Here is an 18,927-nt window from a genome sequence, read left to right as displayed (position 1 = left end):
TCGCTTTAAGCATTATAACGGCCTATTATTGAGTGTTCCAAACGTTGCAGTTTAAAGACGGGAAGAGTTAGTGCTGCATACGATCGCTGCGGGAAGCAGGATGATCGTAGTGTATACCATTCGGAAATGAAGTGATACTTGGTTGGAAAGCCGTCGGTAACACCACACATTGTTGTGAAAGACAGTCGTGAAATTGAACATTTATGAACAGTGTTGTTTTGTGTACTGAGACTTTAAGTGATATCTGTTCCTTTGCCAAGCGTAGTACAAAGACCCTCAAAAAGCATAAACACACTTGCCAAAGCAAACCCGATCATGAGTGGCTTCTTAGCTCGTGTCGAGTTGCTTCGCGGTCTTTGATCTTGCTCTCATGCCTTTGCCATTTTGCCCCCATCCCTTTTTATGTAGATCATCTCTCTGCTGCAATCGAGCAATGTGTACCTGCTATATATGATTCAACGACTTTCCATCGGCTCCGGTAATATGCGATTATAATCGGAAAGCATAACAATTAACGTACGAAAGGAAAGTGAGCACCCGCTTTGCTCTCGCTTTCCTTCGATCGTAGGCCGTGGTGTAGGAGCATCGTAGGCAGCATAAATCTTGTGTCTATGCCAACGAGACCCCATACACACTGTATGCATCTAGTGTAAATCGCGAAATTTAGTTCCCGATCGAGAAGGAGTCGACCGATACAAGAGGTGAACCATATCTCTCTCTCCTGCTTGCGTAGAAAACACGGGGAAAGTGGGAATCGAAGCTTGGCTCCTTCGGAAGTTTGCGGCCGTCCGGAGGCTACAGTTTGCGGTGCGCCGTTGTGGACGTTGGATTGATTAGGTGCAAAAAAAGAACGGATCGTTGTACACATTTCCACCAAATTAATATTCAGTGACTTAATTTTAATATTCGCTCACCGCATCACGTTTGTGCGGCATGTTATGTAGAGTTGTGAAAAAAAAACATTCAAAACTTAAATCCACACAATATATCATCTCTATTCAAATTACGCAAATCCTACATTGTGTTGTTTCCTAAAGAGTGTTTTGTTTCAGTGAAAGTGATCTAGTTCCGTTTGTTTCTTCTTCATTCCCAGTGTTGTTAAGCTCCCCTCACCAGTCTAGTGCTCTCACCACTCACCACCACTGTACTTTGGCTGCAAGGGACCGAAGAAACATAGTAAATCCAAAAATGAGGTATGTAAAATGAGGTAATCATGTGAACAGTAACTAACCATTGAAAACGTGTGTTGTTTTACAACATGAAATTAAAAGTAAAACAACTATACAATTACACATTGCATCGCGAGGTGCAAGACGCCCTTATTTAGACATGAAGCAATGGCGTCTCTCGATCACGAACTGTCCTCCCAAAACCTGCCTGCCCTCCAAGGGGCGGTGACACATCGAAACCACACCGGTCCGATGCAGTTACCCTCGGGAAATCCCATTCAACCCGTGTGGTTCTTCGAATCCTTCCCTCATGATCGCACACAATGAATGCGCTCAATTTCAACAAGCATGCGCACTCGGGGCCCAGATCCGTTGGACACCTCGTCCCCTTTTGCTCAACTCACTGCTGGGCACCTCAGTAATCAAAAACCTCTCTCTGTATCTCCGGGGGCATTATGCATGGCCTTTTTTGCTCCAATATCATTAGCCACGAAATTTGTCGTGTCCGGAGCGCGCTAATGTTGACGACATCACGTCACGCCCTCCGGGGAGGTCCACCACTGGTTTACCACCGTGGCAAAGGGCGATAAAACAACGGGAACGGTTGTTCCGATTTCCTAACGCGGGCAAAATCATTCCAACGTGACATACTATTATTTTCCACGGCCCAACAGCTGGGTACACATCTCTAAAGGCACTGAGACGACGGCGAGATATTAGAGGGAGAATGTTGCAATAGCTCAATATGAAACGTTAAGCCTATTGGTCGTACCCGAACGATCATCTGGGAAGGCACCGTACGGGTGTCGTAAACTCTGGAACCATTCGGATTCGTTGACAAAATGATTTGCGTGCCGAAATTGGCCAGATATCAGATCACCTTTTCTTCATCTACGGTGTGTTTGCCGTAAGGTGTCCTCGCTTGAGGGAAGCCTCAAGCACAATCGGTTGTCCTCGGAGCCATACTATTTGCGGCCATTTTTCTACGCTTGTATCGTTTGTTGAGGGAGTTTTGGGGCGGAATTGGCAAACGCCAACATGTTGGATGAAACATTGCTCACCACACGAGCCGATTGCAGCTGGAAATAGGTTGGTTGGTAGTCGGTTTTGCAAGTCATTAAGAGATCCGGGCCTGGAGCGACCATTTACAAATGGCAAATAAGGACAAAGCCAGGTTAGTGTTGCAAGTTGTTTGGTTTATTGACAGCGAACAGAATGTATCGTCGTACGTGTGAGTGTTTACTGTTTAAAGTCTTAAAGTTTCGATTGATGTGACGAAAATAAGCATGCCCAATTTTCCCAATACTACATATGTTGTACTAATGTAATGTTTCCCAAAGGAAGTCTTTGTAACCTTTCCCAGGCGTATGTCTAGTTATACCAAAAATAAATTATTGCTTCTAATGAAACGGAAAGCGGCAAAAGCCATCCATCACTGCAAGAAAAAAGGCAATCAGACCATTCATTAGCCAAAATGATTGGCCACGTCGTACGCACTTTAACGTTGCCTGCAGGCCATATCATTGCATCACCCCAAGCCCCCAGGGACACTCGTAACACACATATAAACTTGATAAAAGCGCAAAGAAAGGAGCTAGCAGACTCGAGCTGCTCCCAGACCGATCTACTACTGACCGACTGACCCAACCGATCGACCGCCGCGTTCAAGAACTCATCGCACACCGGATTGGAAAGAGGTTAACAACAGCAACCCTGCGTGCGATGTTCGATTGCATCGAAAACAGACCTGTCGCGTGTTAATTTAATACGCAATACGCAAGATCGTGTCCACTTATCTAATACCTAAACCTGACCATCTGGTTCCTACGGATCAATCGGGATGCGGAGGGAAGAAAGCAGAGAAAAAAAGCAACTCGTTTTAGCTGCACTTACTGCAAGGTACTAGTCGAGCAGATCTTTCGCTTTTACTTTCTTCTTTCGATCGCTTTCTACGCGCGCAAAAAAAAACTATGATCCTCCGCTATCTACCGCGATCGTGTATACTCTCCTGTTTTACCGCAGTCATCGTGTGCTTTTACTCGATCTGGGGTCGAATACGAGACGAGCAAAAGGCGGTAAGACGATCGTTATTTATTAACATTTATGTTCCTTTTCGTACTCCCCTTTTCGCCGTCTTGCATTTCAAAATATTTCTCACTTTGGATAGTTCGTGTGTTTGGGAAACTTTTTTTGCAACAAACACACACGCACTCAGCGACCACAGGACGCATTGGCATGCTCCGAAAAGGGTCTGATCGTTTTGGATTGATCCTTCCACCGGCACACACAATCCAGCAGTTTACCCATAAATAACACGATCGAACGATCGTTGAGGTTGAAGTTTTCTTTCGGGGTCTCGTACCGGGTTTATGTAACCGTGACGTTCCTTCCCAAGCACGAACGACTTCAACGCGGCGGCAGACGACGAACGTGTCTGTGTTCTCTTTTCCATGCGAGAAAAAAATCTTCCACGATGGGACCAATTTTATTCATAGTAATAAGATGAATCCGGATTGGCTCGGTAATGGAGGCTATGGTATGTCCATTGCTAACCAGCATCGCAAACTTCCATTCTGTATGTATGGCCCTACGAACAGGTTCGTCGTTTTAACTCTTTTTTTTCACGGACTATTGGTGAATTAAGGGAGTAATGATTTCGCAACCATTTCATCGGACGAACCGGCGGATAAATCTCAGCTGCCTCGTTCCCTACCACTGACCACAGTGTGATGTTGTGAGGTGTAATTCCCACGAACCTCTTTTCGGGAACGAACGCATCTCAATTCCAATTTATCACCGTTCCGCTGCTGCTTTACACACACACGGCAGGTCACAGCTGGTTGAGCGTCTTCTGCCAAATGAGCAACAAGTTGGATAGAGCTGTTGTTGCTAGCAAATTGTTGATAAATGATCGTGGTACCGATCCGCGGAGACCCAGCAAAAGGTCAAGTGTGGAAGCGAGCAGCGAGCGAGTTGGTAAAGATCACGCTACCACGTGACGTGATGAGTCGGGTGATCCCGTGCAGCGTCCCGGAACGGGTGATTAATGAGCCACGAGGCGAACGATAGTGTGCCGACGGGTGGACAGGCAATGCAGGCGAGAATGTCATAAGCTGTCTCAGAGAACCCGTGAGTGCAGAGCGTAAGGTTAGATAAGACCCTCAGGGAGCAGTCTCACGTCCTTGGAGTTATATATCGATTAGTCAAAATCGAGATTTCGCAAGCGATCGCAAGACGGGAAATGCTTCACATTCGTTCTACCGCATGATTGGAATCCCACTAGCGGGCGATCAATCTGCATACGGTTGGTTGGTTGGATCTTCAAATGGCAAATGACTGATGTCATGATGCCACACTCCTTTTCTCCTACGTACACACAAAAGCTCTTCGCATTGCGCAAAACGTTTAGTTACGTTAATTACCGACAGTGCTGGGTAGTCGTATTTGCACTTCGATGCCAGAAAGTCATTAGCATCATTTCAATTACATAGGTGTGCAACAAGCAACGTGTCTAGCAGCTGCTAGTAGTTGAAGTACAACAGCTGCCAGCTGCCAGCGCTTTCGGGACACAGATTAATCCATGCTGCAACTGTGCGCCTCACCGATGAACGAATTTCGAAAGTGAAAATACTTTTCTTGTACAAGAGGGACTCCACGTTAGACCCTTTTAGAAGCTGACCAATTGCACATCCCTCCGGTACACAGGCGAAAGTAATCGTTCGGGAAAAATAGACGAGGGAAGAAACGAACACAATATGACTGTGGCCATAAAAGCGTCGTTCGATGCGATTGCAATGTTGCACCGTGCAGTGTGTATTTTGCTCCGAAAACTGACAACACTCCTTCCATGGGTTGTGGCGGTGGTAGCGATGGAGATCGAGAGGCGAGCACTCCTCCCTCCACTCTTGCAACAAAACTACCGGAACTGAGAAGGCACAGTCGTTCCATGGGCCAACAGTAAAAGCAATAAAATCAAGCCTCAAAGTGTCATAATGAGGCGGAAAACATTCGTCATTCCCAGTTTCATTTGTCCTGCTTTACTTTGTACCATTCACCACACCGACCTCAGGTTTGTTTGCAGAGGTTTGTAGTTTTTATTGCACCAAGACCGAGGTATTCAGATTCGCGTGCAATGACGGTGTGCTTCTCACGCCAAGCAGCGGAAGAGATCATTTTTCCGCAACCGAAACATATTTTTTCTATTAACATTAGCCCGTGAACGTTTCCTGCGCTGTTGTATACCATCCGGGAAGCTTTCCACCTTGTGGGGTGGTGAAGATTGAAACATTTTCGGGCATAATGCAGCACGACGAAACAACGAAAAACATGATCTGCGCTTTGTGCTTGTAAAAACGGGACCCCAAGATTTCACTAGTGGGAGAATTTATTAATCAATCTCTTGCATAAGCGACGCATCCGGTGTTCACATGTGGTGGTAACACAGGCGGAAGAAACTACTGACTGACCGCAACTACCGATCGATTTGCGCGAATCAGAAACCATTTGAAAACGGTCGACAATCGCATAACCCGAAATTACACCGAAAGTTTAACGTGGTGGAAAAACGCTACGACCACGGCCCGATGACGTGGAAGCGATCGTGGAGAGTGAAAGCATTTGTTATTAAATTAACGAAAGATTTGCTTTCCTCGGCTCGTGACAATGAACGGCAACGGAGGTTCAATCAACCGCAAACCTGGCCGCTAGTTTACGTGTTGGTTTTTCTTCGGTGCTGTGGGGGAATTTGTAGCAACAACTGCATCTTTCTCCACGCGGATTTTCTCACCGTTGAATACACTTGCTTACCCCTCGATTCGATTGGAAAGTGAAACATAATACTACGATTAATGAACAAACAAACCACCACGGGAGAAGACATTCGGTTTGTAGTTTGTGCTTTTTCTTTGAATGAAGTTTTGCGAACGAGTTGCTTTGCTACTCTCCAGTGGAACAAAAAAACAATGGCTACACGGAATGCATCATTATTGAACCCACGTGGCCTTGAGTTTTTCTGACACAGCATGCGAAAGGCAATGCCCACAATGTGTGTGAGTGTTTTCCCGATACAATCTCATCTGAGTTGTCCAATGCTTGTGTAACGGATGGGTGGAGATGCGTTTTAAAGGGCTGTATTTGTCCATGTACACCCCTATTTGATTGCCACCGGAGATACTCAAGATCTTCGGGGATGGTCTAATGAACTGGGTGCTAAAGAGTGGCGGAGTGTTGGACCCTACTGCGAACACCCTCGCGCCATCAAGTCGGTCGGTCGATTGCCTGACCGAGAACCTTCCTGCGACTGACCCCTTTTCCGGGGCTCCCATACGAATCTCGTACAGAGCGCGATCGCGCAATTTTTGCACGCATCGAATCACTTCGAGCAAGGGGAATTCTTCTATTCAACGAAACACATGTACATGGTGCAAGTTGAAGCGAGTGCACATCTTCCATATGTGTGTTTTTGTTGATGTATTAACGAGCATGCCTTGCATGCTGTGATCTAAATTGCCCCTCGACGTGCGATATCTCTTGCACACACAGCGTGACAACACGTTGCTTTGATTATCGCGTGAGAACGCCGTGAGTTCGGTGTCACAGATTGCCGAAATCACGGTGCTATGATGCAAACCAAATCGAAACGATTAAGTACGAAAAGAAGGTTGCGCATTTAGCTCATCCATACACAGACGATCGCCAGGTATTGCACACCATCTGGTGGACATGTCGGACAATTTTATGGTTTTATGGTGATGTGAATTTTCACGCAGGAAGCGAACGTTAATCTACTTTTAATAAGAAGGAAACATTGGTTTGAAATATATGTCACCGTTATAATTTGAGACCCGTTTGACATATAATAAAAATCACTGACGAACAGAAGGGGCGAAGAAAAACCAAACACGATCCGTTTATTGGGTTCCTATCGGAAACCCCATCTCGAACGCGATCAGACATTAATCCTTGAGGTGGCAAGTGACAATACCTGACGGCGGTGAACCGCGTTCGCATCGCCGGCTGTCATCGAAATGCGGCTCACTTGCGGCGCCTTTAATCGATGATATAATAAAACAACTCGATTTTCATAACGGTTTTGTCGTCAGCCGTCATGCGACGGTGAACCGGGACGTGCTACAACATCTCCGGCGTCTCGATAGGCCAGATAAAAGCTACCAATTTGCTACCAATGAGAGTTGCCCTTTCTCCGCCTTTACTGGGTAATGAACACCGCGACCCAAAGGATCGAGTTTGTTTCTGTTGCCCCTGGCTGGTATTTCAATGTTGAAGCTCGCTCACCCGTCTCGGAATGGCAAATGACACCTAGACGTTTCGTTCGTTATGAGGTTGCGTAAGCGTCGCTCCTCACGCACGCACAACGGCGTGGGGCGACGGACCTTTGGGAAAAGACAATTCAAATCGACATAAACCATCGACGAACGTGTTTGTTGTCGCTTTTTATGCTTATGAATGCCATTTAGCGAATGCAAACTCCACGTGGACACCCATCCCACCGTTTGCTGGCATCTAGTGGTGAATGATCTCATTTCTAGCCGCAAACACCAGACAATCGCACACGATTGATCGGCGTGCAAAGGTGTACAAAATTGCACACATGCAGATGAGGATCGCAGATCGTTGGGAACGTTATGGGATGCTAAAGAAAGACATCATATTCCTCTTCCACGCGCAAAGGTTATGACCCTCATTGCACCACCAAAACGGCTGTAAACGGGCGAAAGTTCACTAAAGACCTTCTCTTCGCAAGCGATGATCGCTTCTCATCGCTTTCGATGCATTTAAGATGCGTGTGACTTTCATGGTGCAATTTGCTGATTTTCCTCCCCTAATTGGCCATTGTCTGAACGTATGTGTGTGTGTGTGTGTGTGTGTATGTATTGTGCTCATGTGTGAAACACTGCAAAAGATTAGGTGGTTCAATGTCGGAACCAACGGGGCAGACTTCGGGAAAACTTTCTTTCTTACCCACGGCTACACCGTCATCGAACTCTAGCCCTTAATCAAACGTGGAGCAGACATTAATTGTAGTTCTGTGTTGCTGCCTATCTCGCCCATCTCCTCGCAGATTAACGCTTCAGCTTTGCTGCGGAATACTGCTGCTGTGTGTAGTATCTGGCCAGCAGTACAAGCAGCAATCGGCTTCGACTTCATCCTCCGCGACGTCTGCTGTCAGCTCCTCCGATACGGTCCCTGCCGCTGCTAACAATGTTGCGTATCGTGCACGCGCCTACTCGAACCAGTACAGCAGCAGTTCCTCCGAAGAGGAAGAGGATGATCGACCGGTGTCGTCGTACAACAGTGGCCGGCAGCAGCAGCAGGGTAATACACTGAAGAAAAGCTTCAAGAAACCCTCCTACTCGAGCGAAGAGTTGGAACAGGAAGAGGAACCGGACCGGCTGACGTTGCTACTGGAAAAGTCGCAGTTCCAGTGTACGGGCCGCACGACCGGCTACTACGCTGACGAGAGTCTCGGCTGTGAAGTGTTCCACTACTGTCAGGAGAACCAGAAACATTCGTGGATTTGCCCGGAGGGTTTCACTTTCCACCAGGTGCATCTGATCTGTATGCCACCCTCGGGCGACAACATTTGTGAACAGTCGTCCAAGTATCACTTCGTCAACGATTATCTCTACAAGCCGATTAACATGGAGGAGCACATGACTAAACCTAACGTTACACTAAGGTAAGGCTCATTACTCAAGCAGACGCTATCGAAGGGTTTACACGCCATCTATGTATGTGCCTTTGCAGGTATTCGGAGCGTTACTATCCGGAGAACTTTTACGTTGACGAGCGTCACTATGACGAAGAACGCGTCCTGCGCCAGCACGAGGAACGCCATCAGCCACAGCAGCCAATCAAGCAAACTTATCACCACCAACCACAGCAGCAGACGATCCGTAAGCAACCTGTCTATGCCACGACACCGTCCTCCTACCGGTTGCCGTCCTCTCCTCAGCCCACCCACAGTGTATACCGTTCTCCGGACGAGATTAACATCTCCCTGCAGCAGCGACGACCGGCTGCACAGCCCGGATCCTACATCCAGTCGACCACACCACGCTACGAGGACGAACCAGAATACGACAGCTACGAACGGAAGTAAAATCAACCTTTCCCGGAGCTCACGAGAGTCAACAAGAGGAACCACCACTTCTAGTGGCCAGTTGAACGTCACTGCCATGAATTTGCCCTCATTCAGAAACAGAATGAAAGGTGATCCGGTGAGATCGTGCACGTTTAGCGGGTTAGTTGTAAGACTACATTTTTCGTTTTAAACCAACTTTTATCGTTTTATCTTAAGTGTCACAGTCAAAGAGGAATCGCGCGCATTCGAGAAGAACAGAGATAACGTAAGGCAAGTTTTCAATGTCGAATTTTCAGCTGCTTTCTCTGTTCCGTCGTCTACCATCGTTAGTAAGAGAGCTTCATTTTCGTCTCTTTTCCATTGCGAAACCGCGTCGAGAGTGTTTGTGTTTTTCTTCGAATTAAGGTTGAAATAAAGTAAAATATTTATTTTTTTTTCATTTATCGAAATTCTGTGTTCTCATTTCTGTCGATGAATTAACCGATACAGAGGGTAGAAATTAGTTTCTCAAAAAATGGTTACTTCCGAGAGAAAAGTAAGTTATTCGATTTATAGGAATTTACGGGAAGTTGGAAGGAACCAACGCGTTTCTATTTTAATGATTTGTGTTTGCTATCATTCTAGAAAGAAACATATAAAGCCATACGATACGTATAAATAAGTCCTAGTCAATGCTTAATCTCACATACCGATGCTGACGCTCCAGCCGTGTCCAGAGTGGCGACCAATGTCTGCTAAAAGATTGCCCCATCTTGGATACTTCACGGTACTTGTGAACCCTATCACTACACGTTGGCGTTACGATTGTGAGCCACGAACGTGCACCCTCTCTTTTGCTTCGGGAGGAAAGAACTTGTTCGATATTCTGTTACACTGTAATGAAATCTTCATTCTGAAGCTTTCCCCGGTCGATGTCTTACTCATGTCGTCAGTTTTGGGCAGTTTTTGCAGTGACTCATCCCCTACATAAAGGACGGGACTGCATGATGTCCTACGTAGTTAAGGCCGCACCCGGATACGCACTACTATTGCAATGTTTCCCCTTTCGTGACACACGCTTCCAGGTAATCGATTCTTCGTTCTAGCGTCGTTAGTTTCTCGTTCAGAACCGCCAACCGGGACCGGCAAGACATATCTACAAAGGAAACCACGAGGAAAACAACAATCCTAGCTAAACAGTTCCTTCCGTTCCGGTGCTGTTGTCGGCAACACGGCTACATACCGAACGAGTTGAGAAAATCCGTGATTCGCTTGATGCTCGCTGTTATCACTTCGATGTATTCTCGATTTGCCCAATCCTGGTGTATCTGTTTCTGAATAGCTTCCCGATGTGCGTCCATTGTCACCTTGCGCTACACAATTCTATTAATTTAACTAAATTAGAGAAATTGGCTTTCCGTTCACTTTGTTGTATTTACGATTAGACATGCGATCCCGATTATTCGTGTTTAAATTCCCGTACTCGTTTATTCGTGCGTCACGGTTAATCCGATATCCACAAATGACATTGAATTGAACTACAGTATGGTGCAAACCAACTCGTACAACGTGTAAATAAATGATGCAATTGTAATAACAGATTTTCCCCAAGGTACGCTACTGAACGGTTTATCTGGCTAACACTCCCCAAATAATCGTATTTGTGTAGGTGTTTTTGAGTAAAATATTGTGGTGCTAAATTTATTTCTTTGTTGTCAAAATTTTGTAATAAATGTGGTGTTTAGTTAACAAATTACAATAAGCTTTCAAAACCGTTCAAAAGCCGATTGATTCGAATACTGCGTACAGTGCGGAACTAGCTGATTTCTAGTGTATCGAGATCCTAGCAGTCCAGTGCATATTTAGCCTCCAAGAAGCAGTATTGCGTTTTGTTTTGTGGAATCAATATGAGCAAGGTGAAGACGATTGAAGATATGGAAATTGTGCAAGCGATCGTGATAGCCGATTCGTACAATGCGAATTTCGAACCATTTACGACCACAAACCCATTGGCATTGCTTCCAATTGCTAACGTGCCATTGGTCGAGTATACGCTCGAAATGCTTAACCGGAATGGAGTCGAAGAGGTGATTGTGTTCTGCAGGAACCATATCAATCAGGTGAAGCACTACATACGCCAGCGACAGGCGGACAGATGCACCTGGTCCATCAATATGAAGGTGTCAATTATCGGTTCAGAATTGTGTCGCAGTACCGGTGAAGCGATACGCGACCTGGACATCCGGAACATTATCCGCGGCAATGTGTTGCTGCTCGGGGTGAATAGTTTGACAAACGCAGATCTGGCCACACTACTAAAAGAACACAAGCAACTGTCGAAGCAGGACCGGGGTGCGGTCATGACGGTGGTGTATAAGGAGGGCCTGCAAAGGATGCGCACGGGCAACGAAGTTATGATAGCGGTGGAACCGACGACCCGTCGACTACTGTACCACCAGCGTTTGTCACGGCAAGATCGGGAGCGTACGTTCGAAATGCCATTGGTACTGTTTCTCGCAAACCGGGACATGGTCGTGCGCCATGGACTGCTCGATCCACAGATTGCCGTCTGTAGCCATGCAGCGCTGCCATTGTTTGCGGACAACTTTGACTTTCTGACGAGGGACGATTTCGTGCGGGGTGTGCTGATAAATGAAAAAATTCTTAACAACAGGATCTACGTGGCCGAACTGGCGACGGAAGAGTATGCGATGCAAGTAAACAACTGGCAGAGCTTCCATTTGGTTAACTTGGACGTAATTAATCGATGGCTCTACCCGTTAGTGCCAGATTGGGCAGTTAGTGAGTTCCGGCAGCAGTATATACATTTTCGGAACAATGTCTATCGCCATCGGAACGTGCACTTGAGCAGGTCTTGTGAGTTGGACGGTGATCTGGTAGTGGGAGAGGAGAGTGAAATTTGTGAGGGTACGTACATGCGACAGTCGGTTGTTGGGCGCAGTTGCCGAATCGGACGGAACTGTCGAATCGTGAACAGTTTTCTGATGGAAGGAGTGATCATCGGTGATGGAACCGTTCTTAGTCATTGTATACTGGAGCGGGGCGTAACAGTGGGTGAGGGGTGTACCATAAATCCGGGTACGGTGCTTGGCGAGGGCGTAGAGATACCGAACCGTTTGGTTGTTGCGGGGTTGCTGCTGCAAGCGATCAAACCATCAGATTATGAGTTGGCCACTTCGGTACAGAAGATAGCTGACCGGGCATACACCATACCGGTGGTGGAAGACAACGAAAGTCATACCGACAAGGAGGACGAAAGCTCACACCAGTTGACACCAAATCAATCGATCACGATCTCACCACTCCCGGAGCGCTATCTAACCTCCGTGTACGAAACTTCCGATGACGAGTTCGAGAGTGGACCAGCGTCATCGATCCCGGAAGATGCCAACATTTTCATGTCCGAGGTGGCTGAATCACTTAACCGAGGCCTAGCAGACCGTACCAATCCCAAATATTTGATTCTGGAAATCAACTCCTCCCGGTACGCTTACAATATGGCACTGTGTGAGGTGAACTTCTACGTAGTAAAAGCGATACTACAGATCATGCTTGAGCAAGAGAGTGTCGCGACGAATACCGTCAGCACGTTACACCGACTGCTCGGCTACTTCGGTATCGTCTTTCGGAACTATATCCGCGACCGGGATGCGATGATGGACTGCCTGAAAGCGTTCGAGGAAATGTGTTCCGAGAGTGAAACGTTGCTTACGAAAATTCCCCAGCTGGTTCACTATCTGTACGAACAGGATCTGATCGACGAGGAGGTCATTATCGAGTGGTACGACGACGTGGAGGATGAAACGATCAGAACGGCATTACTGAAGTTGGTAGAATGGTTGAAGGAGTCTAGCGATGATGATTAGATTTCGCTCATATTTATGCGTACTTTGTAAAGAGCCAGAACTCTCAGAATATGGATATGTAAATTGGTGATATGTTATGGTCTTCGGACGAAATATAAAAATCCAAAACATTGGTAAACCAATTAGGCAAATCAGAATACACGTTTACTAGTAAAATAATTTGAATAGAGTTCGCAAAACAACTTAAATCGAAACATTGTCAAGTCATTTCGTCTTTGGATTCGTTGTCATGGTTTCTCAAGGCAGACGGTAATAAGGAGCGATCAAATTACCGTACACAAATAACGTCCATTTCATCCAACAACAGCCTGTTTGATTCTGATCAGCTGTACGCAAGCCACGTTGCTAAAAGGTATGCAATGCGCACATTTTCTGAGCATAACACAAAACGCTCAACACCGCTTCCCACTAACCACTCCACCCGTGGGTCCTAGGGCATTCCTTTCTAATGCTCCTGGCAACTATAGCACCTGGCAGCAACTGTCTGTCTTAGCTCCTGTGCGTTGTATGCAAATAGCGACAGGAGAGAGCGAACACTCGCGTAAAGTTCATTTCCATTCGTCCGGAGGTCCTGGTCGCTCAAGTAACATACTAAAACGCCTTATCGTGCAGTTGCAACGAATTAAAAATCATTTTAAATGCAAAGAAAGATCAGCAAATTGATGCACTTTTGGCAAATAGTTGAAGAACAAAAGTTATAGTTTTTGATAAAAAATAATAAATAGTTTAGCGCAAAATGTTTGGGATGCTTTATTTCCGATTTCTTCTTACAATTAATCAAGGCTTTAATCATCAATGTAACTAATCAGGCGTTTGTTGGTACCCATAGGAAACTTTATGTGACCCGTAGGAAAAACGAAGTATCGGTAAAAAAATGTGACGTGGAAAACCCGTCCGGTATACTAGGCACCGAACAGAACTGGACAGAACGTGAGAGTATCCTTTCGTTAACGGAAATGCAATAAAAAGAACTTGAATGAAACCGAACACAGATTCTTTCCACTTGTTACACCTTTGCTACGAAAACCACTTTGAAAAAGGCGAGCTTTAGTGTGTGTGTGTGTGTGTGTTAGTGTGAATGTATGAGCGAATTTTCCTACTAGTTTTCCACCACAGCGGGATTGCTTAGTGTGGAAAGGCATTCTTTATCCTAGGAGTTAGCTCTTTCCTTCAACGGGGCAAAGCATTCACTATCCTTGTGAGGAAATGTGGAAAATCCAGAGAGCAAACATCTTCGGCGGGGAAATTCACACTTCGTGAGAGAGAGAAAGCGCTCTCAGTACGGTTCGGGATGATCCTTGATGGTACACGTTTGGCCGTTGCATACGTATCAATCATCCTTCATTGTACGCTGAGCACTCATCGCAGTGTGTTCCATTAAACCCGGTCGATCGGTGCAACGAGAACCGCGCGCCTCGTTGGCTGGCGGACTACTGCGTCGACTGCGAGAGCCAGCGAGTCCGAGCGATCCCAATTCCCAGTCCTGCCCCAGACAGTCAGTCAGTCATTCAGTCAGTTCGACAAGGATAACGCTCCGAAACGGTCGTCCTTGATTGCATCGGTGCTCCGACAAAGGGGAGCGTGTGCGCTTCGATTGTGCTTCACACCAAGCAGTGCTTTCCCGGTTGGTGGCCAGTAAGTGTGTGTGTGCTTATAAACCGATGTGTTTTTCATGGAACATTTTCCCGAACGCGTGTGAGTGAGATTTCTTTTTTCTTTTGGGGGACGAGCAAGAGGATTTTTTGCACAAATTAGAGCACTGTTTTTCTCGGCATTGGTGGCTAACGGAGAACAGTGTGTCCTGATATTTCGAGCGGACAAATACGGTGTGTTTGTGTTCTTGTGTGTTTGTGGCCGTGTACGTATGCAAGTGTATCTGCAGGTGATTTAACTCCCACCCCCCATCAACTGTTTGTCTTGGGTGCAGATCCTACTGCTTCCGGGTGCGCTGCTATTTTGGTACGTCTGTTCCGAAATTTTTCAGTGTCACTGTCACTACCGTGCCGTGGGCAGCTCCAGGAAACGCTGACTGGAAGATCTCTGGAGCAATGCATTTTAAAGCTATGGGACGAATTACTAGCATTCCCGGTGGTACCAAACCGAAGACGACCGTCTTTTAACGCTACTTCACTCCAGCACACGGTTCTTAGTGATTTATGCAGTGATTTGCAGTATTCGCCAACTTCTTATGACCGTCTTCATAATTGCAACGGCTTCACGTAACCACGGGTTCGTAACGCGTCACTGAGCCCTTGTGACGTGGTCGGTTAGTCTAGGACACTTCTTTCGTACTGTTTTACACCGTTGTTCTCCATTTAAGTTACACTTCTTCCTCGACACGCTCGCTGTTATTATTGCTTCGTTGCGGAAAATTAAATATTACCACCTTCCAAACACAGAGTTTTCCTGCAACACACACACGCGCACACATTCGCCACCCTTCGCAGAGAAGAGCCTGCGGCAAGGACTTACGCTATCACGTCTGCGGCCTGTTATGTGATTGAGTCTCAAGAGATCCTTGTTTCCGGCATGAGCACTTCTGTGGCCTGCATTTTGGCCCCGTGCTTTGGACTGTCCACGTGTCTGTGTATGTGTGTGTATGTACGTGTGAAAATCTTTCTTGCCGCCAGGACGTGCGCGATCGGAGCAAGTTTGTTGGCACACCAAAAACCTGCGGGAGGTTAAAAGGGCGCCCGCTTTAAGCGTTCGTCGGTGGGCGAATGTGGATAAAGTGGCAGGCTGAGATGCTGAGGCGAACTCCCCAAAACAAGACAACCATCGCAACAGCCCAGCTTGAAAATAACATGTAGTACAAGCGTGTATAAGCGATTTTGTTCTTCTCCGCTTTGCTGTACCAACTCTCACTTCGCAAGTTCTATGCAAACATAAACACTTTTTGCCACAAGGCTTTACATGGAACATCGCAAAGAGTAAGGTAGGAAAACACGATTTTTTACCGTTTTCATCTCAACCAGTGCGGCCAACCAGGATGGGGGGGGGGACAATTTTTGCAAACGCGCTTTTACTATCCGCTAATCTTGAAAGTTCAACCGAAGTAGCTGACATAGAATTTTTCCGTCCGCTTTTTGCGATTGCTGCACTCTTACTCCTCCATCCAACGCGTGAGTGTTTTATGGAGTGCCTTTTGTGGCATTACCGAATACTTAATGGCTCGATGGTGGAGATTGGTAAGAGAAAATGTTGCTATCCCGTATCGGAATTTAAATGAAGCGGACTTTCCATGACGCGTTTCTTGCGTTTGATGTGTTTAAGGTATGACGTTTTTTTGTGTTTAGCTTATAGAGGCTTTGGGCAAAGGTGGCTCCATTCGCCTCTCCGTGCGACGCTTTCATTGAACAAACGGTCCGAATGTCTTGAACTATCTTCAGCACAGACGTAGAAGTTTACGAAATTGAGAATTACATTTTCACAAAGTTAATAGGATTAATTTTTAACATCTGCAGTATGAACTTCTGTCCATCATTAAATGTACGGTGTGCAATGTCAGTGGACCTGAAGACCGAAACTTCCCTCATATCGGTTATTCGGTTCGTTCGTCCGAAATTCTTTGTGCTTGGTTTGAAACCAACCAAATTTCTACCAACGTCAGCCAACAGCTTTAACATTCAAGACCACCTAAAGAGCGAGCGCAGCAATTGAAGGAAAAGTGCTTTGCCACTTTAGGCAGAAATGCGGAAATCTCCGAAAATTTCGGGAACAACGATGCTTTGTTTCCCCAAGAGTATACGCATTTTCCACATTCCGACCAAGGTCCCTCCGTCATATGCCCCCGGTCGTTTACCTATTGCCACGCTATTGTCTACGTCGAGCGCAAGGCTAAGGCAAAACTTTCAACGTTCGGAGGATATTTTGCATGACAAAAAAACATTTTCCTCCATTCCTGTGCCATGTACCGCTTGGACGCCAACGGAGAAAGTGGTTCCGATATTTGTTCCGATCCGGGCGCACTCCTTCCTCTGTTTCGGTGGTGTTTGAGTGAATGCTGGTGCGACTTTTGTACCAGATAGCACGCTCACACACAGAAGGGGCAATAGGACAGCATGGACAGCGGATGAATGTTTTAAACGTGTTCGTTATTTCGTTACAAGAAATCGCTATCCTTAGAACAAGCCTCCATGCCGAGAAGCGGTCACAATAACGGTAGCAGTAATGTGTCCCAACAAAGCGATTCCTTTCAAATGTTATAATGGATATCGGTTTCCCTTCGCCTCATCTCAGGCCGATGCCGTTTGTCAACTGTTCTCCATCGATACTAATCCCAGCTGAATGCTTCTGCTACTCGATTAATCTCTTATCGTTTGTGAATCTTCTACTCGTTTGATTCCTTTTTTTTTTTTGCTTTAACTGTGTACGCGCCCAAGGACGAAGCGGCGAGCGGGGGAGGAAAAAAAACGCGAGTCAGGATGATGGTTTCGGCAATTGAGTTTACCTGTAGCTCCTAAGGCCGCACACCATTGCGTACGAATCCGTCGAAACGGAACGTCACCCGGCCGCCAGTTTTCGTTGGAACGTACAAAAGGAAAACTCATCCAATGAATTTTGCTTCCATTCTACATGGGCTTCATCTCATTCCCCCCCTTCTTGGTGCTTTCGTGTCTCCGTGATGCCTTTCGGGAAGTTTGCCGTTACAGCAAGACGACGAGGACGACGACGACTACAAGGACGCCAAAATTCAGCAACGTTTGAGATAATATTTGTCGCAAGAAAGAAAAAGAAAACAGACAACGGAATGGAACAAACAGACGAATTTGGCATTTGCGTTGGCAAGGACAGGAAACCGGAGGAGAGATGATAACGATGATAATCATGATTACGATGCTAAACAAATCGGCTCTATCGGGATTACGTGGGGCGTACCAGTATGCTGTACTCATAAATTGTCAAAAGAGGAGAGAAAACTAGATCCGAAAAAAAGATCGACTTGTTCCTGTTGGTTTTTTTCATTGCTGTCCCCGCACTCACATCCACTTCATTTTGAACGCGGAAGATGGAGTAAATGTTCACTTGTCCCTCGAGCCATTAGGGCCATTTTTGCTTTATTTTGACAGTTTGAAGAAAAAAATGATAAAATTTTGAGTTTTCCTTCCGTGATGGATGGATTGGAAGATATTTTTTTCTCTTCATATAAATCATTCCTGTTATTAATAACACGCCATTATGCTTAAACGGTCCATTAAAGCGATTTGTTTCATACGCGGACTGTTTCTTTGAATTTCCTCAGTTTCGGTTGTCTCCGAAGCCAAAGGTGTTTGAAAAAAAGTACCAACCGATAAATTTATCCATCATTATATTAATATTTCATCCATTTCATATATAGAAACTTTGCAAACTACACACAGTGCACAAAATACCTCAAAATGTATCGCAAGTTACATTTTTTGTTATAGACCCAAACTAACAGAAATAAAGGACATGCTATACAATATCATTGGCAAAATGCCAGCCATTTGAGTGACAAAAAATACAACGACAGTACAAAGCGTAACTGATTGTCAGTAATTTCCCATTGCTAGGTCAGTCAGTTCAGGAAAACATTACTTTTTCTTTTAGCAGAAACTGAACATCAGCATAAAGAGGATTGGTGGTCTCGGCATCCCTCCAACAAGTGACAATCTCGCTTTTCTGGGGCATTGGTTGAAAAAATGACATGCCAAGACACACAGGAAATCAGCTGCCATGCCAGCGGTCATTCTATTCCAACATCTTCCTTCATTTGTTACCACCCGAAACGACATTCGGGTCCGTTACGGGTGCATTAACATGAAGA

General features: G+C 45.9%; 3 protein-coding genes across 3 annotated transcripts; 2 read left to right on the top strand and 1 right to left on the bottom strand.

Moving 5' to 3' along the window:
- The first annotated feature begins 1,145 nt into the window (after positions 1 to 1,145).
- On the top strand, positions 1,146 to 9,609 carry LOC128303417 (uncharacterized). Its single transcript, XM_053040359.1, has 3 exons — positions 1,146 to 1,193; positions 8,251 to 8,868; positions 8,937 to 9,609. The coding sequence occupies exons 1-3, from the start codon at positions 1,189 to 1,191 to the stop codon at positions 9,289 to 9,291; spliced, it is 978 nt and encodes a 325-aa protein (XP_052896319.1). The 5' UTR covers positions 1,146 to 1,188; the 3' UTR covers positions 9,292 to 9,609.
- Positions 9,525 to 10,686, bottom strand: LOC128303418 (probable protein BRICK1-B). The gene is made up of 2 exons (XM_053040360.1): positions 10,496 to 10,686; positions 9,525 to 10,408 (listed from the first exon to the last, which is right to left on the bottom strand). Exons 1-2 carry the CDS (start codon positions 10,611 to 10,613, stop codon positions 10,299 to 10,301), a joined length of 228 nt encoding a protein of 75 aa, XP_052896320.1. The 5' UTR covers positions 10,614 to 10,686; the 3' UTR covers positions 9,525 to 10,298.
- Positions 10,687 to 11,159: 473 nt separating this feature from the next.
- LOC128303131 (translation initiation factor eIF-2B subunit epsilon-like) lies at positions 11,160 to 17,851 on the top strand. The gene is made up of 2 exons (XM_053039989.1): positions 11,160 to 13,131; positions 17,790 to 17,851. Exons 1-2 carry the CDS (start codon positions 11,160 to 11,162, stop codon positions 17,849 to 17,851), a joined length of 2,034 nt encoding a protein of 677 aa, XP_052895949.1.
- Positions 17,852 to 18,927: the final 1,076 nt, after the last annotated feature.

Source organism: Anopheles moucheti, chromosome 3 (genome assembly GCF_943734755.1).
Source record: "Anopheles moucheti chromosome 3, idAnoMoucSN_F20_07, whole genome shotgun sequence".
Taxonomy (NCBI): Eukaryota; Metazoa; Arthropoda; class Insecta; order Diptera; family Culicidae; genus Anopheles; species Anopheles moucheti.
The sequence above is the reverse complement of the archived record's forward strand: the minus strand, read 5'-3'. Positions and strand labels throughout refer to the sequence as shown.